At 46.0% G+C, this 26,764-nt stretch overlaps 1 protein-coding gene across 1 annotated transcript in view; it reads right to left on the bottom strand.

Annotated features, from left to right (window-relative positions):
• Window positions 1-24,931, bottom strand: part of LOC149348192 (fatty acid synthase-like) — an 82,283-nt gene extending 57,352 nt beyond the window's left edge. The window contains exons 1-9 of the mRNA XM_089541701.1: window positions 24,799-24,931; window positions 18,836-19,162; window positions 16,641-16,841; window positions 14,514-14,636; window positions 11,302-11,535; window positions 10,562-10,863; window positions 9,465-9,851; window positions 7,212-7,401; window positions 1,049-1,278 (exon numbers count right to left, since the gene is read on the bottom strand). Coding sequence (XP_089397827.1) covers window positions 1,049-1,278; window positions 7,212-7,401; window positions 9,465-9,851; window positions 10,562-10,863; window positions 11,302-11,535; window positions 14,514-14,636; window positions 16,641-16,841; window positions 18,836-19,162; window positions 24,799-24,931 — 2,127 coding nt within the window. The remainder of the gene's footprint in view (window positions 1-1,048; window positions 1,279-7,211; window positions 7,402-9,464; window positions 9,852-10,561; window positions 10,864-11,301; window positions 11,536-14,513; window positions 14,637-16,640; window positions 16,842-18,835; window positions 19,163-24,798) is intronic.
• Window positions 24,932-26,764: the final 1,833 nt, after the last annotated feature.

Here is a 26,764-nt window from a genome sequence, read left to right as displayed (position 1 = left end):
AGACAATAGTGGGAAGGCTTATTAGGTTAATAAAGCTTCATCACATCCCTTTCCTGTAGGTTCAACGACTAAAAGTCACGTTGTGCCACTGATTGCAAGTAGGTAAGTATTCTGTTTTCATATACGATGGACTGAATTCGATCGCTGCCGTCTGTCGCACTTATGGCCAACGCTCAATACCACGTTCGGCTCCGCACGACAGACTGCATGCTGCAAAAAGAAACGGGAGAGTTCAGTCTCCTGATACGATCGCGACAAGTAATGGGCGAAGAACAACAACGCATTTCTGCATTGAAGTAACTTTGCCAACAGGATAACCAGCGTAGCAGCCGCAAGAGCGTAGCCATTCTGCTAGACAGCAGTCAGTGCAGATTTCTTACATCTTCTTATTTAGAGCAAAGTCATCGTTTTCAAAAACCAGCTACCCTGAAGAAAGCCTTTTGGGTACTGAGGTTGTACGAGCAAGTAGGAACGCTGTGCATATTAAGGAAAGCCCTGTTTACTGTGTCGGTACCAGTCTCAATATGGCATAAGAAAAACTATGCTCTTATGACGTCATAAATCATAATTTGTGACCAAAGTACGATCCGTAAGCAGTAAGAAATAAATTAATAAACTTGACACTTAATTTTAGGCTCGCGACCTTTTTACAGCTTATTAGTTCCTGGTGGAGCCTGGGAGATGAAAGCTCCAGCATTCAGCGTGTAAAGCCGGAGGCGGAGTCTTAGGCGATAGCCCAGGGAAGGGCCCGGTGGTACCTCTGCGTTGTCGTATTGTATATATTCTCAAAAACCTAGTTGATTCATGCAGGCTGAAGAAATTTCTTCGCAAATGGAACCGCTTAAGCGTTGAAACCCGCGGGGTATCATTTTCCAGTTGCAGCAAAAGGTTTTATGAGAAAACTTGTAGGAGAAAGCTTTTGGTTGTTCCTCTTATTTCCTGAACTGCTAAATGTTTGCAGCCCAAATATTCAAAGTAATTCATGCGCCAAAAACCAAAATCATAGCTGCTATCTTTCTGAGGAGCCCAGCTTTTAATGACCACTTACCTTTTCTAGGGCCTGTCGGAGCGCAGGTCCGATGCTCTGCACATATTTGCTGTGGAAGGCCACATTCATACTGTCAACCATCCTGGCGAACACCCCTTCAGACTTGAGCTCCTCGACCAACTCGGCAACGGCTTGGACAGGGCCGGACACGGTCACCGAATCTTCGGCATTGTGGCATGCGGGCACCACGCCGTCACGGCAGCGTTGAGCTGCCTCTTCCCACGTAATCCCTGCGAAAATTCCGTCTTAATTCTATCAGCGTACAAATATTGTAATGAAAGGCATCACATCCGTTAGCACGATAGTGCAGTAAAACGTGCGCTTATTTTTGCTTACTTAAAATACAGTTTTTATGCTAAGAACTATTAAAATTGAGTAAAAATAAATTTACAGGTGCACACAGCTGCAGAATAAGAACTAGGAAGAGCAGAAGCATATTCCAAGATTTGCAGTTCACACTTTGTCCCGGTGAAGTTAAAAAAAAAATATTTTCTCAACACAAGCGACGCCCAACTTTTAATAAGTTTGGGAGCCTTCCGAGGGTAACTAACAGCCGAAGAAATTTGTTCCCTGCAAAGGCCCCTTTCAACTAACTCCTGACTCATCTTCCAGCCCGTTCACGGGACCTCCGATATTAGTTATATAAGCAGTTTGTACCTGTGAAAAACTTCCCATTCACTTGAAGCTCACTGACTCACCGCCGGTATTTCTATCACAAGACGTCTTGTGACGTCACGGAGCTGCTTGAGATTACTAAGCTAGGTGTGGGACACAGTAGGGGCGAAGGACCGCGAGTAACGTGGCTGCAGTCCGACATATCAGTCGCGTGATTCATGGCCTTTTACCCATCGTGCATCAAACTCATCACGGGTACCGATAGGGGAGTTCATGCCGACAAGGTTGCCTGGTCTGCTCTCACTGCAGACTTATTGACTGAATGTGCCAGAAATATAAACGGGAATTATTTAATCGATCAAAATTTTTGTGTGGGCTAGCCGGTGGTTCATCTTATGGAAAGTAAAAGCTGCGCAAAAAAAAAAACGGGGACACAAGAGAGACGCAACCACCAGGACTGGCGCTGAACTAACCACTGAAATTTTATTGAAAACGGCCAGAGCGAGGGCCAGAAAATTAGGCCCAGAGCTAGGGACCAACGCCAGAGGGAGGTGATCGAGGCCTGGCTCATATCCAGAGGAGGTGACTGGTGCTTGAGCAAGCCATCGATTGCCTTACCGAAGAAATAAATCATGTTTCTGGACGGTAGCATTGGTTAGCCGCCTTTGTGCTTTTAGGTTTTCTCTTCGCAGGGTGCCTTCTTTTTCCTTACTGCTTTCTCTTACTTCCTTGTCGCTGTTTTAACTACGTTTTTTTGTTTTTGTTTTTTTCAAGGTTTCACTTCTGTTGTTGCCGGGGGCCCCTGGGGTGTTATTTCGTTGTTTTACTTTCACGCGTTTGACTCGGCGTTTGCCACGCTACTGACTTCAGTGTCTCAGTCTTTGATACGAGATTACAGCCTGTTGTGTTGTTTTTAATGATTCATCCGGTTTTTTAAGTAGTTGCACATGCCTTCTCGTGAGTATCGGGTTGTGTGATATCCATTGGAGTGGTTTGATGCTGTCATTAAATATTCTTATGGCGAGTCATTATCTTCTTGGAATTGTGATGGCCTGTTTGTATTTAAAGCTCTGCCGGTTTCAATAAAATTTCTGTCGTTAGTTCAGCGCCAGTCCTGTTGGTTGTGTCTCTCTTGTGTCCGCCTTTTTTTTGCACTGCTTTTACCCTCTTTAAGATGAACCACCGACTAGCCCATACACAAATTTTGATCGATTGCATTTCTCCTACATTGGGCTCTTTCCTTTCACATGCGGCCGTGCAAGATGCGGGCATTACATGTGTCAATTTCATCGCCATCACAACGTGCAAGTCGAGATCCTTGTCATTTTACCTCAGACGAAAACTCGTACCCGGAGAAATCAAGGCAATGTTTGGACTTGTTCAGCCATCTTGGGGACACTCTAAGTGGATCATGAAGATTTTAAAGTCCGAACTATGGCGGCAGGTGTGCCTGCTTCAAGACTGGCTGCAGCTTCGCGTGGAAGCACATGGTTTTCCATCATTGGCGGGAAAACGGTACAAAGAATACAAGAAACTGGCCGGACAAACCACTGAATTCCTTTGGAAGCATGTCCGGGTGAGCCTTCCAGGCCGAAGTGGGCATTTCTTTCCACCCACGAACCAGGTTACGGTTCTTGGGGATGCCGTTATTCCGGACGATGTAGGAAGGGAGCTAAGAAAAGGCCCGAAATTTAGCTATGAACCCCAGGCAAGGGGACCTCAGCTACTCGCCATGATAAGGGTCATTGCAGACCGTGCGGATGAACAACAAAGGGCCAGGATCACTGAAGAAGGAGTTGACTGCATTATACGTACCGCACCGGCAGTAGGCAGAAAGAAAACCCCACTTACGATGATCGCGAAGCGACTTAAGAAAGCTTCCCTTGTGGCCATAGAGTGATAAGGAAGGAGGGTTCGTCGTTAAGCCGAGAGACCTGTTTCACCAGAAAGCAAATTATGCCGTCGCAAAGAACTTGAAATGCATCAAATTTATGCCAAGGAAACAGAAGAGCACCGCACGGAAGCTGCTGAGTAGCCTTCGGTTGAATGGCCTAGAGAAAAAGGTGAAGGCAGCGAAGCTTCACGTGCTCAAAGTATTCTTCACGGGCAAATCACACAAGCCAGAGTGCCCGCTCAGAACTATTGTAACGGAAAAGGGCACGTGGCAGGTCCAAGTGGGAACGTTCCTTCAGCGTCACCTTAATGGCCTTCGGAGTGACGACCCATTCATGGTAAAGAACTCAGCCGGCGTCATCAGAGTGTTAGAGACACTCAACCTACGGGCCTCAGCCTTCTCCATCGACGTAGTGGATCTGTTCTACTCAGTGCCACATGCGGGCCTCTTCACGGCTATCAGAGACAAGATAGAGCAGGAAGGAGCGGTTCGGTTCCAAAATTCTATCGGTCTTAGCGGTGACAACTTCCTCGTAGTTCTGGAGTTCTACCTGAAGTCAACTGTTATTGAGTTCGACGGCAAGTACTATGTCCAGAAAGATGGAATATGCATTGGGTCGTCCCTGGCACCTGTCTGTGCAACATCTATCTCGAAACGATGGGCAGACGAATAACACAACACCTTCCTGGAGCAAACGTGACCAAGGTGTTCCGGTATGTGGATGATTTCCTCATCATTGATGAAGGCACACTGGATATTCCAGCGATTATAATCCTTTTCGAAGACAAATCCGGTGGCCTTACTTTTACTTCGGAGCCAATGCAGAACAAACACATCCAGTTCCTAGACTTATGCATCTATTTTTTGAGAACGCCGCATCTGTTGGATGTCGGGAGGCGCTCTGTCCCGTTCTCTTGTCTTGTGTGTGTGTGTGTGGTTTTTTGGCGCCTTTACTTTTACGTTGGATGTACAGCCCTGGCTCCAGAAGAGCCCCCCTTCCCTATGATAGCGCCTACTTGAAGCTTGTCAAACGGGCGATTGTTAGTAATAGCCTGCAGTCAGCTTTGACAAAAAGCTGTGAGCATTGTGCAAAGCAAAGCTTTGAAGATCAAGTGAAACGTTTTAGGGGTGCTGGGTATCTAGCAAATGTGATCTCCAGTGTATCAGAAGCCATTCTGCAAAAGCTCAAGCTCAAAAAACAGCGTGCTAGGCAGCAAGATGGGAATCCTGTGCACGTCATCCTATACTACCACAAGTTCTTGCACAATTTGAAGAAAATAGCCAGCAGGTACAAGATTAATCCAGTATTTTCTGCGCCATGCAAGCTGTTTATCATCTGCAGCATGATGACCAAGAGAAAAGAGCGTGATGACTGCGAAATCAAACATGCGATGCAATCGATGAGCTGTTCCACGGGAGTCGTGTACGAGATTCCGCTTCTGTGTGCTGGTTCATTCATAGGGCAGACTGGTAGATGTGTAAATGAACGTTTAGCGGAACATCAGCGGTGTGTGAATGGTAATGCGGGCGGACATCTGGCAGACCACTGCAAGAAATGCAGAAGGTGTTTTTGCGAGCGGATCGTACTGCGACTTCAAGTGTGAGCCTATGCTTCGGGAGTCCAAAATTAGGGCCAGAGATAGGGACCAACGCTAGAGGGAGGTGATCGAGGCCTGGCTCATACCCAGAGGAGGTGACTGGTGCGTGAGCAAGCCATCGATCGCCTTATCGAAGAAAGAAATCACGTTTCTGGACGGTAGCATTGGTTAGCCGCCTTTGTGCTTTTAGGTTTTCTCTTCGCAGGGTGCCTTGTTTTTCCTTACTGCTTTCGATCATTCGTTGTCGCAGTTTTCAATACGTTTTTTTTTAAGGTTTCACTTCTGTTGTTGCCGGGGGCCCCTGGGGTGTTATTTCGTTGTTTTACTTTCACGCGTTTGACTCGGCGTTTGCCACGCTACTGACTTCAGTGTCTCAGTCTTTGATATGAGATTACATCCTGTTGTGTTGTTTTTCATGATTCATCCGGTTTTTTAAGTAGTTGCACATGCTTTCTCGTGAGTATCGGGTTGTGTGATATCCATTGGAGTGGTTTGATGCTGGCATTATATAACCTTATCGGGCCCCGCCGCGGTGGCTCAGTGGTTACGGCGCTCGGCTGCTGACCCGAAAGACGTGGGTTCGATTCTGGCCACGGCGGCCGAATTTCGATGAAGGCGAAATTCTAGAGGCCCGTGTGCTGTGCGATGTCAGTGCACGTTGAAGAACCCCAGGTGGTCGAAATGTCCGGAGCCCTTCACTACGGTGTCCCTCAAAGCCTGACTTGCTTTGTGACGTTAAACCCCAAAAAACCAAACTAACCTTATGGGGAGTCGTTATCTTCTTGGAATTGTGATGGCCTGTTTGTATTTAAAGCTCTGTCGTTTTCAATAAAATTTCAGTCTTTAGTTCAGCGCCAGTCCTGTTGGTTGTGTCTCTCTTGTGTCCCCGTTTTTTTCTTGCACTGCTTTTACCTTCTTTAAGATGAACCTTCCTTTTACCTTCCTTAAGGGAATTATTTGTTTCAATTCAAGAATCACATTTCGTTGCAGTCCTGCGTCTAACTTGAGAAAAAAAAGGTTTACGTCAGTGGACAAGTGCAAAAGCTCACTATCGATCGCACTTGCAGTCTTATGTGCGACTGAATACTAAATGATGTGTTCTCCTGCATATTTTTCGTGCCATTATGAACGTACGCTTGTGGAGACGGACGGACGAACGGGCACCCTTCGAAATCCGCACCTGCCCAAATATGCGCTATTTCGCATATGAAAATTTTCATTTCCTTTGAAGTTCCTTGCCGCTGGTGAGCTCTGCCTTTATCAGTAGAAAGGCTTTGTTAGAACCCAAAAAAGGCTTTAAAACCCGTATATTTTTACTCAGCAGCCGAGCACAATAACCACTCAGCCATCGCGGCGGCTCATTTCAGAAAAGATCATGAAACTAATACGTTGTTTGCTGCCTGTAGGTACGAGCCTTTAGTTGCTCAGAAACACTTGCTGCATACTAGCGGAAAAGGTTTATTGCAGGTTTTTATTAGTAAGCTAATTATTGGCTCCGTTTCCTGCTTTCTGACTTCCACCAGCGTTGAACCTATACGGCTTCGAAAATATTTTTTTTTTATTTACAGGAGCCCATCTTATTTATCCTTATATTGCAAAGCGCCCTGCGCGATAGAAGTTATCCTCTCAACTAGAAATATCTAAAAGGAACTTTAAGAGCAACTAAATTCTATTCTTTGTTCTCAGTAAACATCAATTTTATGGCTCTTCCCGGCTATATTAACGAAGTTCATTCAGAAAAAAAAAGCATTTCTTACTGAGAATAATGCCTTTAAAAATGAAGAAGGGTTCCCTTCCACTCCATTTAGATTTCTGACGTCAAGGCCAGGAAGCACACCTTGATGACCGTAAGGTATTGAACGAACGCCCGGCCCAGCATCAGCAATGAGCGGAAAGAATTTCATTATACGTGTATTAACTTTTTTTGAACATTTCTAGAGGACAAGAGCTCCGCAATTTGTGCAACTAGCCTATACGTCAATAAACCCCTATAATGGATAGATGCAGACCAAATTGGAATTGTCCTTGAATGCGTCTTAAGCGGCGTGCTACTCACCAACAGCGGCCATTGCTCCCGGGGGCACGTTGCCTGCATCCACACAGCGGCCTCGCCAGTAGGCGCACAGCACGGACTCCTCTGCAGTGAAGCAGCCATCCGCGTATCCAGAGGCGATCTCTCCCACCGAGTGACCCACGATGCCGTCTGGCTGAACGCCGACGGCGCGAAGCGTGTCCACCAGCGCCACCTTTTCAGAGAAGAGAAAAAAAATTATTCTTAAGCGACGCAGTCTCTAAACCTGAATTCACGGGACGAACTAGCGGCCAGTGCACGTGGCGTCACGTGACGTTCTACTTCCGGCCCATCGGCTTCCGGTCCGCTACGTTGGTCGACGGAGCACTGGAAAAGAGCACGTACGCGTAATTAAGGCGCTTATGGCCATCTGCTCAGGTGAAAGTTGGAGTAGTTAGCACTGACCAGATAGACATGCCCGCAGTCTTTTTCATGGTCTGGAATAGAACGGACCACATGGATCGGGAGGGGGACATCACATTACGCCTCTTGCGCCGCGCGACGGTCAGCCGTGTGTATCCACCTCTACGCTAAGAGTTGGTAGTTTCTGACATGGCCGCTGTGCACACATGCGGCTCTCCCGTGCCGTCTCTCGAGTGGTTGAAAGTAAACAGTGAGGTTGTAGGCGTACGAGCACTTCGCGTTAGAGACGGTCGCAGGTGACAGTTGCCGCAAACTGCAAGCGCATACGGGCCACTTAGCATGCACAGTTGGAGCATGAAGGAAACGGTCGGATTAGTTTTTCAACTGTTTACTGCACATTTGCGTAGCAGACCGATTCTCGCGGGCTCTCGGAGTGCGCGACATCTGGTCAAAAGGCCAAGTCCTGTTAACCTTCCGAGCACCCAGCGTGTTATTGTTCATTGATACTCAATCCCAACTTGAGGGTTGTTGCAGGGAGAGAATACAGCACTCTGGTAGTTTAACCTGGACGCATCGCTTCTTCCAAAGTTAGTCCTATTTGCCCTTCGTCATTGGTTTTGGGGTCTCCTAGGCCTCATTATCACTGGGATCAGTAATCTGTGGGGCAAAATGACAACGTTGGAAAATAATGGAATGAAAATAACTTCTATATTAAACTGGTGCTAGCCTCATTAGGGGTCAAGTCTTTGGGAAACGCCGAGCAAAATAGCTTTGGCTGAGCGCACTCAACCAGCCTTTTTAAACATACCGCTAGCACCGAAAAAATATGCTTTCCTGCGAACCAGGCAAAACCACTGGCTCCAGTGATCAAGAAGCTTGGTTATCACTGGACCTTCGAGAGGCTCGTAACGAGCATTCACTTCGTCACAAAAGATGCAAGAAACATGGAGGGTATAGGGACACAGTGTACACATATCTACGAAACTACGACAAACTACGACACATTAATTATGGCATTGTAGTATGGGGGAACACTTACAACTGTCATTTGCACTCTATCCAGCACACTAAAAATCAGGCTATTCGTTTCATTACCCGCAGTTTATACCTTGTTACTGCTATCACTTTGCTTCGTCAATATAATATCTTATCCGTTAGAAATTTATTTGATTACAACCTAGCCATCATGTTTTTTTTTAGATTAATGAACAACGCACTTTCTTTTGAATTTACTGACAAATGTTTTTTGAAAAATTGTAACCCTACGAGATTTGGTGCACAAAAAAATTTCTTGCTTCCCCAAGGTTTTACTAATTATGGAAGACGTCATTCTCATTCTGCATGCATTTCCCTGTGGAATAATTTACCCCTGAGTTTAAAATCGCCTATGTCTTTGTCTATGTTAAAATCGAATTTAAAAAGTTTTCTTTTGCAGCAAAATGTGGAGTGAACTGCTTCTATTCACTTTAGAAAATTCTTGTCCTTCATTGTTTGCTAGAAATTTCTACTTTGTTTTTTTGTTTTTTTGACAAATGTATCCTTGTATTCTCAATTTTTTCTTTATATATCTTTTCACAACGCTGTAATTTGTACAATATTACTTATAGTGGGTTGTTATTCTTGTTTTGCTTGTCTTTTTGTTTTTACCCTGCTAATCTATTTCATTCTCAATATAAATGTTACTTATTTAAATTACCATTGTTATTGCTGCTCGTACCTGTCTGTGATGCTGCTTGTTTTTTATTCAAGTTAGTATTAATCAACCGGGGGTCCCATGACAGTCGCTTGACTTTGGGACCCTCGCCTGTATACTCAATTTATGTAACCAATATGTACCCAATAAATTCTTATCTTAACTAACTAAAAAAGGTGCACCTGAATAGCAGCAATGGATGCCAGCGTAGACGCGTGATTCTTTTCGAGGGTGTCATCGCTGGTCACCACTTCAATCAGGTCAATGTCAAACTGCTTGAGTGGCTCGGCCGACTTGCGCATGGATCGGGCGAAGATTTCAAACTGCATCATCTGGCGGGCCATCCCCTTCCACTGGCAGCCCATGCCGCTGAAGACGAACCACAGGGGGCGCTTTTCGAGCGCTGTCTGTTGGACGGTGTGGATAACTTTCTTCTCAGAGCCGTCCACGGGAACCACCGCAAAGCCCCGGTATGAGAACTGCTTGGGGTTGCGCTGCCCGACCCGGTTAAGCAGTGCGTAGGCAGAGTCAGGGTACGGCCCCTCGGCCCCAATCCTGTCCAGGGTGCGCTGCAGCGGGGAAAGTAGCATTAGAAGGAGTGAAGTCCTCAGCATCACAGCGTTTGAACGCTTCACAAGGCGCAGCATCAATTTGCCGAAGGAGAGATAGCTCCTTGTAAGGCTTGTGCAAGAGACCTATTGGATTGTTTAGAAGTACAAAATGAAATTCGTGCGTTTACGTTAATCTCAAATTTACAGGGTTGCAAAAGTACCCCCCCCCCCCCCCCCCCCACACACACACACTGATTCCCCACATAATTAATACCGTGGGCACAAGCATATGGCGCTGTTTTGAACAAATATCTAAATTTTAAAAGATAAATTTTGTGGGGTACAGCCGTATTAAGATATACCCCCCTTCATATTTTAAGCTCAGTCTTTCTGAATACGCCTAAAAGACGGTAGCAGTCATATCAAAACTCCTGCCTTGTTTTGTGCATCCGTTGCTTGTGGCATTTGACCTCTATGAATGTGCATGCATGCGTTTGTGCGAGAACTTAGAGGGTAATCCGCCAGTGACGTCAGAACTAATCATTGCAGATTTACAGCGCGCAGAAAATTTTCTTAGACAAGGAGGAGGAGGAGGATGTAGAAGAGGAAAGGCAGGGAGGTTAACCGAAAGAATAATCGGTTTGCTACCCTACACTTTGTGAATGCTCTGGCGCAAGCGGTGAGAAAAGAGCTGTTATCTGTCATATTGTGTGTACAAATAATCTCACCGCCAGCGATTCGTCACTCCTTCCGGACACAAGAACGAGTCTCGGGAGCTCCGGGCTTTCACGGGGGATGCTGTTTACGTGAGGTCCCGGGTTCGACTCTAGGATGGCGTGGGCGCTGGATCCACCAAAGCCAAAGGAGTTCACGCCCACTATGCCCCCGTTGAAAGGCGTATGACAAGTCACGACCTCAACGCTACCATCGTGGAGCGCTGGAATGTCGGGATTTGGTTCCTCGAAGTGCAGATTGGCCGCGATGGTGCCGGTCTCCATGGCTAGGAGCACCTTGGCAATCGAGCTGAGGCCTGCGCACAGATGACGAGATACAGGCAGCGGTCAGGCTTATAGCAACAAATGGCCGAAATTGATTTTCCTGTACCTGCAGATTACCATAATGTTACCACAAAAAAGTTTCTTTCCCTGAAATTGCAGATCTTGTGAGCTACAGAGGTAAGCAATAAAATAATCGCAGGTACTTCCGTGAACGGTTGTTTCTTCTATACATCTCTCGATGTATAGATGAAAGTTTGTAATTGGAATTGGATCAATATTAACCACTGGAAAAATCAATGGTCTGTTCTGTCTGTCATCTGCTCAACGAAGTAAAGATAAGACCTGTATCATTTGCATTGTTTAGATAAAGCTGAAACTGCAGGTGCAATGGCTGCGCTGCGTAATGTTTCTTTTTCATGGTCTGCTAAAGAAGCGAATTGCCCCAAGAAGCAACTGACGCACTCACTTACCAGAGGCAACATCGTTGTGCCCTATGTTCGTCTTCACAGCTCCAATCTTGAGAGGACGCTCACGCACGGCAGGACAGAAGACTTTAGCGATCGCTTCCATCTCCTGCTTGCCTCCAGCTTTCGTTCCGGTCCCGTGAGCTTCGACATAGTCTACCTTGCGTGGGTCAACCTTGGCTTCACTGTATATATCCCGGAGGAGTTCTTCCTGTGCCTTACCCGAAGGATAGGTGATTCCTGGATAGTCGGGTTAAAAGCAGTTCAAGCGCGCCTTGAGAAACACGACAAACGACGTCTCCTGAAATGCTAATCTTTGGTTTACAATTTGAGTTCGCTCAAGCGGCACTATATGAGACAGGTAGTGGGCCAAAACGAACAATAAAGGTAGGAGTCAGAACTACACTTCATCTGACAAGTGGCTCCGATAAGAGTGGAACCTTTAGGAGCGAGGCGATGGCTTTCTGAAGTGTGTAGGTGGCTCTGGGGCGGTGGAAAACAGAAGACACACTGCTCAAAGACGTCGCCTAGCAGCCTTATTTAGCATCCACTCATTTGCGAACAGCTTGACATATGCAGCACAATAGCAGTGCTAAACATGCCGTCTCATGGGTCGAACTCAGGTCATCGTTGCTTTCTTATAAAGATATCTTTCTGAAGGGGTCGAGCTTTAAGAATATCTCTTACTCTTGACGCAGCGTAATACTAAGATTACGTTTTTAAGAGGTCACTGCCTTTGTGTGAATGAAAAAATGCTGTTAATTAACACAACTTTCCAAAGCCAAGCTAGATGCCCTTTTGAAGTGTTTTCCGCTGACGTAACCCTATGTCCTTGTCTCGAAGTTCACCCTTTTTAATAAGCATGCAGGTACAGAAGAGTCACCGCGCTAACGTGCACATATAGGGTCGTATTTAAGGGGACACCCATGATGTTGTATACTGGGAGTCCCCACACAAGAAGCCAAATAGGAAGAGCAGCTAACTTGTCTCAGCATCGATGTCTATGATAGAATCCAATGAAGTGCAAAACTTTCATGATTTGCTGCTCAAGAAATATGGACTCCCATTTTAATGTGTGTCGTAAAGCTGTGCATGACAATGATGTTTCGAGTTAGTGCACATCACTGTGTACAAATATGGGAACATAAAGAAATGACAAGGTGTTTAGCCTTGTTGTAAAATGATTTTAAGCGATATGCAGGTGATGCAAAGCGCCTATGTCAGTTATAGTATGTGTACAGGCGCCCAAATCTTTAGCTGGTGTGCGCGAGCGGCGACTTTTCTGTTCGTCAGCGCCATATGACGGAGCGAAGTTGGAAATAGGATGAGGCTAAGCGCATGCTCACAAAGCACGCTCAGCTGGGGCCGTCGTCTGCTAGGCTGTTCCTTCTTAAGGACGTCACCCCTTATTATCGCGTTTCGACGAGCAGGCAGCGTGAGTAGGCCAATGGTTTTGCTCGCAATTTACGTTCTGAAGAACAGCGTTGTAGCAACCAAGCGACGAAATGAAACTGAAAGATATGCCGAACACGCCCAGTTATGCGATAAGCCGGAGAACATGGGTCGTTATCATTGTTAATGGAGAACATGGGTCATTATCGTTATGAAAGGGTTATCACTAGCTCAGGCAACAATCTGCAAGTTTTCTTCTTTTGTTTTCCTGATGAGGTAGCCAGGAGCATCTTCGATCCGACCTTCGTCCCAGCAGGCACGTATGATTCTGCCCACTGAAGTCTCAGCCACTACAATTGCTTTAGCATCTCCTCCTGCGATGAGCTGCCCATTGATATCCCTATAACTCGGAGTCTTGTCACTTGCCATACACGGAGTGGCATCTTGATAACTGTTCTGAACTGCTACGAGCACGGCTGCAGAGCAGCTTCACTTTCACAGCGGCCTTTTAGTTTTGTCGCCACGCTGAAGCATAAAGCAAGCAGTGTGTTGATAAGCGCCCTTCGTGCAGATGAAAAATAGCTTTCGCGTCAGCAAGTAACACATGAACGATCCGTGTTCTCCGGCTTATCGCATTATTGGTAGTGTTCGGCCTATCTTTCAGTTTTATTTCCTCGCTTGGTTGCTACAACGCTGTTCTTCGGAATGTAAAATGCGAGCAAAACCATTCGTCTACTCACGCTGCCTGCTCGTCGAAACGCGATAATAAGGGGTGACGTCCTTAAGAAGGAACAGCCTGGCAGACGACGGGCCCAGCCGAGCGTGCTTTGTGAGCATGCGCTTAGCCTCATCCTGTTTCCAACTTCGCCCAGTCATATAGCGCTGACGCACAGAAAAGTCGCCGCTCGCGCACGCCAGTTAAAGATTTGGGCGCCTGTACGTCCTGGCAGTGGTCCTTTTGCACAGCGTGCGGAATTAGCCAGGGACAGTCGCCAGACACGAGGCACGAGACACGCCAGCGCATGCGTCATTTAAGCTTATGTGCACCGATTAGCTTCATGTACGGCCGCTCATCCAACCATAAGGCGGGTGTCTGACGTTACATATGCCGCGAAGGAGTAGGGTGCAATAGGAGAGAAAGGAATCTCCGGGTCTCCGAGGTGTGGTCATTGTGTTCGAAAAAAATATGTGCCAGCTGATCTCGCCTATCAGCAAGATATCTTGTTGTTGCGTCATTTATGAAGTCACTGAATTCTGACCATTAATCACTGCTCCTTACGTGTGCGTTTCGAACACAAAAACTAGCTCTTTCGATCACTTCAGGTCCGCCATTGTCATGGAGCGTCAGTGCTGCAACAAAGACGGGACAAACGAATGGAGTCCCCCTTTGCTGTCTCGAAATTGCTGACATTGCCGTTCCTTCTTGCTATCCCAACGGGCCGAGGGCGCTTCCTTGGCGGGGATATACGTCACTTTTCTGTACTACTACTACTTTTATGATGTAAAGTGTTACCTTTTTTCTGCTATTAGTTATCCGCCGTGCATGTTGATTTAAAAAATGATTAAGAAAGTAGCAGATGATGAGGTTTTGCATTGCTAGACACATAAATCCTACCTGCGAAAACATCACATTCCCGTTTGTCTTCATCTAGCTAACTGTGCTGAAAGCTATGTTGTTGCTTGCAACCTCAAGGAGGCGCTTTGATCTACAGTAGGTCCAGCTATTTATTTAATTAAAAATGAGATACTTTCCTCAGCTGTCGTTTCGCCATAGTGCTAAATGTCGCACAGCGTGTTTCGTCTAACCATTTCAGTAATGAGATCACCTTGAATTTTGTAGCCATCCGCAGTGGCCTTGGCATGAATGACCCTTGCGTAGATTCGACGTGCCTCCGAGACTTTCTGTACGAAGAAAGCACCGACAGCTTCGCTCCTGACGAAGCCGTCACCTGCACCCAAAGCATTATCAGCCGCGCAGGCTGTGTTCGCTTCCTCCGCAAAATGGATTCAAAACAGCTCTACCAATGCTTGTTGGACTTTCTTAGACAACAGCCTCTACCCGCGTAATTAGATTTTACGAGGGTCGTTCAATAAAGATTTCCCCTGACTCACTTCCTTTGGACGGAGAGCAACTAAACTTTGCAGATTTATTAGTCCTTCTCTACATAGGTGCCACCCAAGGACACACACTTCTCCCATTTTTTTATGCAAGAGTAAAAACCTCGCTCGCAGAAGTCAACAGGTAGCTCCAAAAACCATGTTGTGACTTCACAAATCAGAGTCTCATCATCTGGAAAATGCTTGCCCTTCAAATATGACTTCATTGTTAGAAAGAGCTGGCAGTCTGATGGTGCGAGGTCGGGTGAATAAGGGGGATGCGGTAGAATTTCAAAGCCGCAGCAGCGTGCTTCCATCTGGGCAACATGAGAGTTGTGAACTGAGGCACTGTTTTGCAGAAGGCGGACGCCATTGGTGAGCGTGCCACGTCTCTTGCTTTTGATGGCCTCCCGCAATTTTTGCCGCAGTGAAGCATAGTATGTCCCAGTAATCGTGGCACTTTTCGCTAGCAAATCCACCAAGACTACTCCGTGCTGGTCCCAAAAGACTGTGAGCATGACCTTGCCCGCCTAGGGCTGGGCGCGTGCCTTCTTTGGAGGCGGTGAGCCCAAGTGCTTCGATTGCACCGACTGGACTTTAGTCTCCCGATCATAGTAATGGACTCAGCTTTCATACTGTGCAATCAGTCTGTTGAAAAAGTCCTCCTGGTTTCCATGGCACATGGTCAAAAGAGCCTGGGAGCATTCGGCTCGTTTCTGCTTTCGGAAAGGTGTGAGCAGCCGGGGAACCCAGCGAGCGGATACCTTACGCATGTGAAGATGGTTCTGAATGATTTTTTCCACGTACCTCACACTAATCTTAATATTTTGGGCTAGGTCTCGAACGGTTACGCGGCGATTTTCTAAAATGGCGGCCTCCACTGGCTGGATGGTGTGTTCATCGATAGCGGAGTGAGGTCGCCCTGCAATCGGAGCCATTTCCACCAAAGTCCGACCACATTTGAATGGACAATGCCAGTTCATTACTACATCACATGATGGGGAATCCTCCCCATAAACCTGTTTTGCCTCATCGAACGTCTCCCTTGGAGTGCGGCCTTTCAAGTACAGGAACTTGATTACTGCTCTGCATTCCACTGCATCCATTATCACACTTCACACCACTTCAGCACCTGTGAAAGGAAGACCGTTATTCGTTGAGAGTTGCACATTGGCGCGTGACCTATAGGGACTTAAGTCATTCCACATGTGCAGTTTCAGCATCCTGCAATAAGTAGAAGTGAGTCAGGGGAAATCTTTATTGAACGCCCCTCGTACATGCACGGATTACGGCTTCTTCGTAAACACAACACAAGCGTCTGAATGACTGAGGCTGTTGATGGCAGCTCTCGCAACACATATTTGTGCAGAATCGCCTTTTCTTGGGCTAGTTGGTTTTTCATGTTGTAGGTGTTAGCAGCGCACACGAAACAAGGACGGACAGAAAAGGGACAGCGCTGTGTTTCGTTCCCTTTTCTGTCCGTCCTTGTTTCGTGTGCGCTGCTAACACCTACAACATATTTGAGCTGCTGTAAAAGAGCTATATATCGAATGTTAGCCACGATATCGACGTATATTAAACAGTGGAACCAGCACAAACGCGTATTTGCCCCGAATTTTCGGGTCTACCAATTACGAATATTTTCCAAGGGCGAACTCTCCAACTAAGCGTTTTACTTCGGCTACAAGAAGAAGCGAGAAAGTGTCTTAACGAACACCTTTGGTTCTGCGAAAGCCGGGTCTTCTCACAAGGCATGCATGGTGCAGAAAGATACTATTACTTCGTCTCTTGCGTGCAAGGCATCCACAAAACTAGCCGGCTAATTAAAACTGAACAGCTACTAGCGGCATACTCACATCGAGAATTGAAGGCTTTGCACTTTCCGTCTGGAGAAAGCATTCCCAAGCGCATGAAGCCCAAAGACATAGCCGGCTTCAGGCTTATCATGCTTGAGCCAACAATGGCCGCCTCGCATTCTCCGGAACGGATTGCATGCACCGCCTGGCTGAACGCCGTCATCGTGGATGAGCAAGCCGCGTCCACTGTGAAGCTTGGGCCTGAAAGTAAGGCAGGATGCCGCTATAGAGTCTGTTCAAAGCTGGGCTTCGCCATACTCCGAGCTCGACTCTTGTGTGGAAGTCTGGAACTTCCACTTTCAGCGTCCCTACCTGCACCAGATGCACAAATCAGCACAGCGATGTTCTTGGAAGCATATCATATCGGTTTGTCAGGCCATGATTGTATTAGCGCAACCTCGGTGCGCTTACTCGAAAAAGAATTTGCCTTTTTAGGTCGTTCACGATAGATGAGATTTCTTGTCTCTTGTCTCTTAGGCTCAGTGATTTGTGATGATGCTGTTGCGCATGCTCTGCTGGCCTTGCTCGGACTATGTATTTTCTAATAAACTTCAGTTAGTCCAGTCGTTGCGGTGTGTACACTTTCTTGTCCCTCGTTTTGTGTGACTGGTTTTTTTTTCCGTTTACAATGTACCAACTGGCCCGCATTTCAACCCTTCAGCACAGCGAGCAGTAAGGTGGCGCTCAAGTTTCAAAAAGCTTCAAAAAACTGTTTCTGTTCTCAATTTTTCGCTTACAGTACAATGAAATGCTCAAGACCAGGAATTAGAACAAACGCTTCGATCGGCGCGGCGGTCCACACGTAACGAATAGCGTTAAACACTCAAAATCATCGTAAGAATTTTGAATGTTCAGTATATGCCATTGATTGTCAATGACCATAAGAAACAGCTGGTGTGAGCACAGCAAGCATTTTATGGGCAGATTTGCGGCGAAAAGTACAGTTGATCACGTTGATCACCACATTCGCGAAACATCTCTCGGTACCTTCTAGTTTTGTCAAAATTGCAAGCTTAATTACAATTTAAGTGCTATTTGCTACTGTAGGCGGAAAAATGACTCTACTTGCTGTGTACAGGAAAGCTGGGCGTTTCAACCTCCTACGACTACTGCTGTGTCGCGGTTGCTTGATGTTACGGCTTTACATTCTGGCGTTTAGCACCATAGCAGGGTGCAAATAAAAATAGTTCAATTTAAAACAATGGCTAATTGTTCGGGGTGTCTGTTTTTACTCCGCTGATCGATCGCAACAGTAAACAACATCAGTTTCTTAATGTTAGGCCTTATGAAACAAGGCATAGGCATCAACGTTGGTAAACATGCGATTTCATATTGTGATTAGCTTGTTTAGGAAACAAGAGAAGCTTTAACAAAAGCAACTTATTTGTATCGAAAAAAATTTTTAGACGCCTTAAACGTGGGCAGAGCATCACTGACGGCTTACGTTATATTCGACTACAGGAGAACCATTTCATATTTCTTAAATTAATTCCAATTAAATATTTTTTTTTCTTTCAAGTTGCTTCTCTATAGGAGAGTCTCTTCCAGTAGGTGTGCGGTATCTTCTAGCGCCTATAGCTTGAATCGCAGAACAAAATGTCTGGTTCAGCATGCTGAGGCAGCAAAACAGTCACCAAGCGAAAGAAATGACGTGTACGCTGTTCTCCGTTGCATTGCAATCAGCGACACCTGTCCTATTCGCCAGTGGGTTGTTTGGTTCACCTTTCAGCTTTAAGCGTGGCAGCAGAGACGCACCTCTATCCCTTGCCCCCATGCTTCCACAGTGCTTGTCCCAGCCGCAATGCTTCGCCGCACTGACTCCTGGCGCACACAACTGATGTCGCGCTGTTTTCCTTCGTCCAGTAAGATTTGCAGTACTCGTACTCGCACGTGAGGCCTGAGGGGCCGAGCGGGATGGAGCTCAGCAGCTGAGTGGACGCGGATCCCGACGCTGTTTGCTGGTGGACAGCCTACTAAAAGCTATGGCCGCTAAGCAACAGATTTAAACAACATAAAGAATAAGACACACAAAACCGTACAGATGAAGAAGATGACCGGAAAGCTCTTAAACGGCTTTGCGTGTACCTGCTTGCCCTGCTTGCTTGCGCCGATCATTTGTTAAGGTACATACTCGGCCGCAGAATTAGCTAGAGAATGCATGAGCCAAAAGGAATGCGAAATGCGAATGCACGTACCATGAAAATCGAATGTGTACGAGAGCCGGTTGGAAAGCATGGATTTGCAGGTGCCCAGCAAGGTGAAGCCGTCCATTTTGTCCGGGTCCGAGCCGAACGCCTCGTCAAAGTCCCCGATGCCAGATCCGACGAAGACGCCAATTTTTTTACCCCTCAGAGTCTCCGGGTCAAAGCCGGCGTCCACGATGGCCTCGTACGACGTCTCCAGCAGGAGTCGCATCTGGGGGTCCATCAAATGTGCCTGGCGCGGATGCACCCCGAAGAAGCCGGCATCAAAGAGGGACAGATCACGTATTCTTCCGAAGCGCTCAGGGAGGCCGAGGTATCCTGTGTGCAACGGAGACAGAGAGCGCAATAACCACATTGCAATTTATTAATCGGCCGTTGTTTTAGGAGACGATTTTTTATGCAAGTTAATGGTTTATAGCTTATTGCATCTGACGGTAGATGTACAGAAAATCGTTCAGCAATGTAAATGTAAAGAACTTCCTTCGTATTGCACATTAGGATGAATCAGGTGCGTACTTGGCACGGGTATTGAAATCTACCTGAGATGTTAAATTCCTGTTTCCTGCCCACTACTCCGGTACTACAGTGGCATTCTCTGCTAGACGTCAACCTTACCAGGAAAGTGAATACGAATGTGTGATGTTGCTACAGCCATCCATAGGCTTTTCAAGAAGTCGGGAGCAGCACGGTTGCCAGTGTATGAGCCAAACCTGCTGTTATTATCTCTGCTAAACCTAGCATCTTCTGTGCATGGACAAATTATGTTGCAATAAATGTGCCACGCAAGAGGGTGTCATCTGCTGTGCACATCACTCGGCACCTAAGTCAGTTTGTGAGCGACTGGCAGCAACGGCTGTGGACTGCATCACGGCACAAACGTGCAGTGAAAGACGGGAAGGCGATAAATTTCTAAAGATGACGCGGTACAGGAAGGCTATAAGAGAAAGGCACAGGAGGTCGGCTTTGTAGCGCCATGGTGTGATTGTTTCCGCTGCAGCTGGAGGTGATCCGCTGAAAACAGTATATTAAAATAATGTTTTTCTAAGTCAGAAGAAATGGTAAAGGTGTGCAATTCGAATAATAGATAACCGACCGTCGCGGGAGGGACAAAGTAGATTCCAAGAGAAAGCAAGAGTGGCATGGAGTAGCCGAACCAAGATATTTGAATGCGAACCTGTGTTAGCCAACCTGTACAGTCGGGGACAAAAGTCTCCGGACCACGTGTTCCTCTAACCCCGAAATGTAACAATTTATCATTTCTGCACTGTAACATCCGGAGTCTCAACAGAAATCTTGATTCACTTTTAGCAATGATAACTCGAAGGCATGTTCATTATGATATGATGGCACTGTCAGAAACCTGGCTGAAAGAAAATGAATTCATGAACATACCTAATTATACATTTTTATCACTTTCAAGAAAAGATGGTAGGAGAGGCGGAGGTGTGATGCTCTACATATCATCGTCACTAGAATATCAAAAAATAGAACGACATACAGTAACAAAGGAAGGAGATATGATATGCTTTTTGTCGAATTAGAAGGTGGCGTCATAATTGGAGTATTATATAGACCACCGAACTCACATCTACCAACATTCATGCAAAAATTGGAAGAAATCTTAGACAATTTTTCGAACAGACACAAGAGGGTAATAATAGGTGGTGATTTCAATATTAACTTAGGCGATCCAGCGAGTAGTGAGTACCTAAACCTACTGTCGTCCTATGGCTTCAAAAATCATATCGATCATCCGACAAGGGTAACATCCACGTCTTCTTCCATTATCGACCATTTTCTCTCCAATTTCGATGAGAATCTAGTGAAGGCTGATGTAATAACAGAGTCTATAGCTGATCATTCTCCCATAACTATATCTGTAGATCTTGGTGCTCGGGGCTTCGCTAACACGAACACCAGAAAGCGACTGAGATGGGATCACGAAAAAACCAGAGCATTGCTTCTAGAAAAGAACTTTTCACAGGCTCAAGACGATGATGTTAATGTAGCATATGAAAAGTTTTCCTCGCTGCTAAAATCAAGCTGTGTCAGCATTAACTGCAATACTCGGCGGTCAAAATACTTTACCATCCCGATCTGTCCCTGGATGACTGAATCAATACTGCAAGTTATCAAACATAAAGAACACTGGCACAATAAAGTAAAGCAAAATAGAGACAACGCCTACTATAAAAAGCAAAACAGAATTGCCCGCAACCTATCCCTCTCAATGATGCGCAAACGCAAAAAGCAATACTACAACACGCTCGTTCAAAAAGCGCAAGGTAATTCTAAAGAGATGTGGCGTGTAGTCAACTCGATAATAAAATCGTCGCCCCAAAACGCCATTTTACCACGTGTTAGCAATGATCACGCATATCTGGCTGAAACGTTTAACGATTTTTTCATTCAAATCGGCCACCATTTTTCGTCCACACCTAACGTGTCATACGACACTGCGCTTCCAAATGCGATAGATAACACGTTTGTGGTCAAAGAAATTACCGCGCAAGAAATAGTTGATGTCACTCGCGAGATGAAAGCAAATAAGGCAATGGGCTATGATGAAATATCAGTCAATATATTAAAAGAAAATATTGATGTCTTGTGTAATGCTCTAGAAAGAATATTCAATCAATCATTCTTAACCGGGGTGTATCCCGAACAGCTCAAAATTGGAAGGGTAACACCAATATACAAAGGGGATGACCAGAACGTCATAGCAAATTACAGACCAATTACGATATTATATTGCATAAACATACTCTCTGAAAAGTTAATAGCTAAGAGAATGACAGATTTCATGGAGAAATATAGCATACTTACGCCTAGCCAACATGGTTTCCGTTGCATTATTTCACCTCTACAGCAGTACTTTCGGTAGCAGAGATTGTTAACAGTGCGTTAAACAACAATCCGGTTGCCATAGGTGTATTTCTAGACATAAAAAAGCTTTTGACTCTGTAGATCAATATATTCTTTTACTAAAATTAGAACGTTGTGGTTTTCGTGGGATAGCCATTGATTTGTTTAGAAGTTATCTAACAAATCGTACTCAGTATGTAGAAATTAATGGTGTCCAATCTTCACTAGGAAAAGTTACAATTGGAGTGCCGCAGGGCTCGGTCCTCGGCCCTATCTTCTTTTCGTTATTTATAAATGACTACCCCAGTTTCCTACAGAGTGCGCAGCCAGTGTTATACGCCGATGATACAGCACTTATTATAACACACAAGTGTTTAAAAGAAGCAGAAACAATCGCAAATAATGAACTGGAGACTACAATGCAGTGGTTTAGAATGAACAAGCTTTTACTTAACACCAAAAAAACTAAATTTGTAGTGTTCGCCTCTAGCAGAAGACAGGGGCCTAAAACATGTGCACTACAGGTCGGAGGAATACCCATTGAAAAGGTGAAAACCTTCAAGTACTTAGGAATAACATTAGATGAATCTCTAAATTGGGCTGAGCACATAGAATCATTATGTAAAAAATTAACCTTTGCATGCGCCACATTAATTAAAGCTAGAAAGCATTTCAGCATTGATACATTGCGTGTGGTCTACTTCAGTATATTCCATTGTCATCTTACATACTGCATCCAGTCATGGGGCTACACTTACTCATCGTACCTCACACCGCTTATTACTCTCCAGAAAAGAGCATTAAGGATAATAACGTCAGCACCTTGGCACTCATCATCAGATCCACTCTTCAGAGACCTCAACATCATGCGTTTTCGTATAATTCGCGATTACAAAACAGCGCTCTTGGTGAGCACTATTATTAAAGCGGATATACCTTACAATTCTTCCATTCTGAAGCTTCCTTCAAGTCACACTAGACACGCTGACAACAATAACCTCAATTTACCCACAACACACAATGTATACGGACGTAGAAGCATAGCATTTGTCAGCGCCAAAGTTTGGAATATCATCCCATTCAGCATTAAGTCCATCTCGAACATTGCACCTGCTCTAAAAAAGTACATGCTATCAGAACAATACACCTCCCCTTACTGTTGAATTGATTATTTTTAATTGCATTATATTAGTTATAAGTTTTGTATGTTCAGCCTTGTTCAACTGCCTAGATATGTAACATGTTTGTAATGGATCCGAAACTAGCCACTGGGTAAGGATCCAGATGCCTCATTTACCGTGAACTTTGTATATTTTTTCTGTGCAATAAACTTGAAAAAAAAAAAGCCGATAGCTCTGCTATTAGTCGGCGGCTGGAGACCACACTTGTGGAGGTAAAAGTTAAATTTTTGTTCTTTCATCTCCACAAGTGCGGTCTCCAGCCGCAGTCTGATAGTAGCGCTATAAGCTTCGTTTGAGAAACACGTGGTCCGGAGACTTTTGTCCCTGACTGTACGTTCGTTTCTCTCTCTTTTTTTGGTTTCGTCTCTCTTGTTTTGTTTTCCTGTCTCTGTTGTTTAGTTCTCTAAAAAGTTTATTGTGCCCATGGAGTATAATTGCTGCTGGGCGACGGACTACAAGGCCACTTGTGGCTCTGGTGGGTCCCTACTGAGTCGGAAAATACTATATGATTATTGTGATAAAGATGAAAACTGTCAAGCGAGGCAAACTGTCAGCTCGGTTTTCGGAGCCTCGGAAGGTTGTGGAGCAGCGTGGACCTGCATCTTATCGGCTGGATGATGGGCGAGTGTGGCACTCGTCCAAGTTTTCTGCGGTTCGCCCTGAAGTAGTTCAGCAGCAACTGTCCTCCCCAGCTCCAGCGGCTTTTGTCGCTGATATTTCGCCGCCTATCGACGGCAACAGAATGCCGCCACCCAGTCCACAGTCCGGAACCGTGGTCCAGGGTTCTTCTTCGGACGCGCCTTAAATCCATCTGATGCCAGCCGCTCAAGTTAGCTGCCGGGCCCTTCATCGCACCTGGTTTCGCCCGCTCCGGAATCGGCAGCCGCTCCTCAATCCTCGTGTAGTACATCCACAGCGGCAACTGCGGCTTCACTTCCTGCGCCGCCTCGCCAAACTACTCGCAAAAAGAAGCGGCCCGCATGGTTCAAAGACTATGACATCCGCTAGACATTTTGCTTTTTTAAGTGCGGCGGAAATGTGATAAAGATGAAGTGTGGCAAGTGCGCTGCACGCACTCGCGCGCACGGGAGTAGAGAAGACGACGAAGTAGGAGAATACAGATCGGCTCGACCGTATGCTACGTGTACTGCTTTCATTACTTACGATAAAACAATTATAGATTATTGTTAATGTCATTATCAACTGCTTTTAGCTGCCGTTGTCGGCGAGCAGCGGTTGACACAACGCCTGAGCGGAGGGTGAGCAGGAAAGCGACCCTAAACAATCTTCGGTGAAGCTTTCACTCACCCTCTGCTGCCTGCGCGTTGCGCTGCCTCCGTCACAGCGCATGCGTCAACGACAGCGTCTCTATAATGTACAACGCCACCATTGATGCGCATGCGCGGGGCATTCAGCTCGTCTCCGATTGAAAAAAATAGGGACGTAGCAGAAACCACATTGGCCCAAGCGATTTCTGAGGCAACAGATGCCGCCTTCCCTCCCTGAAATCCTCCCTTCCAACCGAATACATTCCATGCCTACATCCATTGTCGACGATGTGATCGACGATCAGCTTTTTGGTTCCTGCTAGCACACTAACATTACGCCTTGTTATGAGCCGCTTGGTTAAATTCCTTCTTAAAAGAATGCTAGAGCCGGGTTTGAACAAATTCTTTCCACCACTCTCCTCTTTAGTTCCTCTCTCGTGTGCAGCCACCACCAATGGTGTGAAGGTTGCCAGCTGATAAGGAATTTCATTCCGAGGCACCGTTATCAAAGGCTAAGATTCTGAAAGGCAACAAAATAAAGACAACAAGCAGAGAAAAAATGCATAACTCGGAGCCCATTCAGGGCAAATATATGTAGCCAGTGATGCTGCACGAATTGCTTTGCGGCAGCAGTTCATACCTCGAGGCCAACGGTCTTCATTGTCGATGAGAAAGTCAACTCCTGCGTATAGTTTCTCCTTGAACTCAGCCAGGTCATCTGCTTGCGCGAAGCGACCAGAGAACCCAGTGATCGCTATTTCTTCCTTCGTCATGGCCTCCTGGAGCGGATTAGAGAATCACCACAAGATTGGGATATTTAACAATACGTAAACAGCTATTGGTAACTAGTGACATGTGCTTTGTATCTTCGCACTAAGACGACTAGCGCTCGTTCAGCCTTCTTGAACAGAGTTCCTAATACGCCGGCCGGAAAGCGGTGACATGACCTGCTCTTCTGACTTCCGACTGCTTGTTGAGGAAGCTACAAAGAAAAGCTATGGAAAAAGGACACCAAAGAGCAATATCAATATCACTTTATTACCAAACAGCAGTGCAAAAAAGGCCACTTAGAATGAAAGACCAGCTTCTATAACTGGAAAAAGCCACAGAAGACGAATTGCAGCAGTGGCCACCACAGCTCGTCTAAAAAAAAAAGGATTCGTGACTTCGAATTTTCGTGGCTTAAACTGATCTGTTACCAGATCTCTTGGGCTAAACTACACCCGCAGATGCTTCCCGCCTACGATCATGACGTCGAAAATGCATTCGGCATTGTCATCAGTGGCACTAATCTTAATAGGCGAGGGCTTGCAATATACGAGGTCTGTTAGAAAAGTATCCGACTTTATTTTTTTTCACGAACACCTGATGGATTTGAAACAACCACACTTGCACCAGCCTACCTTAAACCCTCGTGCGCATGCACAAATTTTTTCCCGCCTGCCGATAGCGTCAGTCACTGGCACGGAGCGTTTGTGTGAGGCAGTGCGCAGTGCTCTCGTCGGTTTCTTAATGCAAGGAAAATGGCGGAGTGACAGGAGCAGCGCTACTGCATCAAATTTTGCCATAAACTGGTAGACAGCCAAGTGGTAACCATTCGGAATATTCAGACGGCTTTCGGTGACATTGCTATGAGCAGCACACAGATTAAGCAGTGATGCAATTGGTTTAAAGACGGCCGCACATCGGTGCAAAGAGAGCCACGCTTGGTCGACCATCAACATGCCGAAATGACCAGGTCATTGCCGAAGTGAACGCTGTGGTGACGCGCGACCATCATGTGACTATCCGAGAAATTGTGGAATTTTTCACCGCCAATTTTTCTGAACATTCCATTATCACCGAAAATTTGGCCATGGAGAAAGATGCGGCGAAATTCGCGCCGAAGCTGCTAACGGTGGAGCGAAAGCAGCCTCGTGTTGAAGTCTCACAGGAGATGCTGGATTCCACAAATAGTGACTCTGACTTCAACACCATAATCGCCGGTGACGAGGCTTAGGTGTACAGGTACCACCCGGAAACCAAATCCCAGTCTTCACAATGGCAGCATTCCACGTCACCAAGACCAAAGAAGGCCCGCCAAGTGCGCAGCAATATCAGAGTGATGCTGACTGCTTTCTTTGACTCCCTCTGTGTGGCACACCACGCGTACGCGCCACACAAAGTAAACATTGACCAAAAGAATACTACAGGGATGTCCTCCGTAGCCTGCGTGGTGCTTGCGGCGCAAGAGGCCGAAGTTGAGGTCAACACGAAATTGGCGCTTCCATCATGACAATGCTCCTGCACATTCCTCGCACTAAATTCACACTTTTTTCGCCAAAAACCAGACTGCTGTAGTTCCACAGACTCCTTACTCTCCTGATATGGCCTACTGTGACTTTTGGCTTTTTCCCAAAATCAAGAGGCCATTGAAAGGAGCGCGATTTCAGACAAGAGAGGACATTCCTCAAGAGAAGGAGGACAACACTCCTTCTCTTGTCTCTTGTCTCTAGTGACTGTTTTTTTTTTCCAATTTAAAATGTACCAACTCGCCCGAATTTCAACCCCACAGAAAAAGAGTAACACAGGTGGACAGGAATATATTATAATGGGACTAAAAAATA

Source organism: Amblyomma mixtum, chromosome 4 (assembly GCF_055824585.1).
Source record: "Amblyomma mixtum isolate Tamu chromosome 4, ASM5582458v1, whole genome shotgun sequence".
Taxonomy (NCBI): Eukaryota; Metazoa; Arthropoda; class Arachnida; order Ixodida; family Ixodidae; genus Amblyomma; species Amblyomma mixtum.
This window is presented reverse-complemented; position numbering and strand designations above follow the sequence as displayed.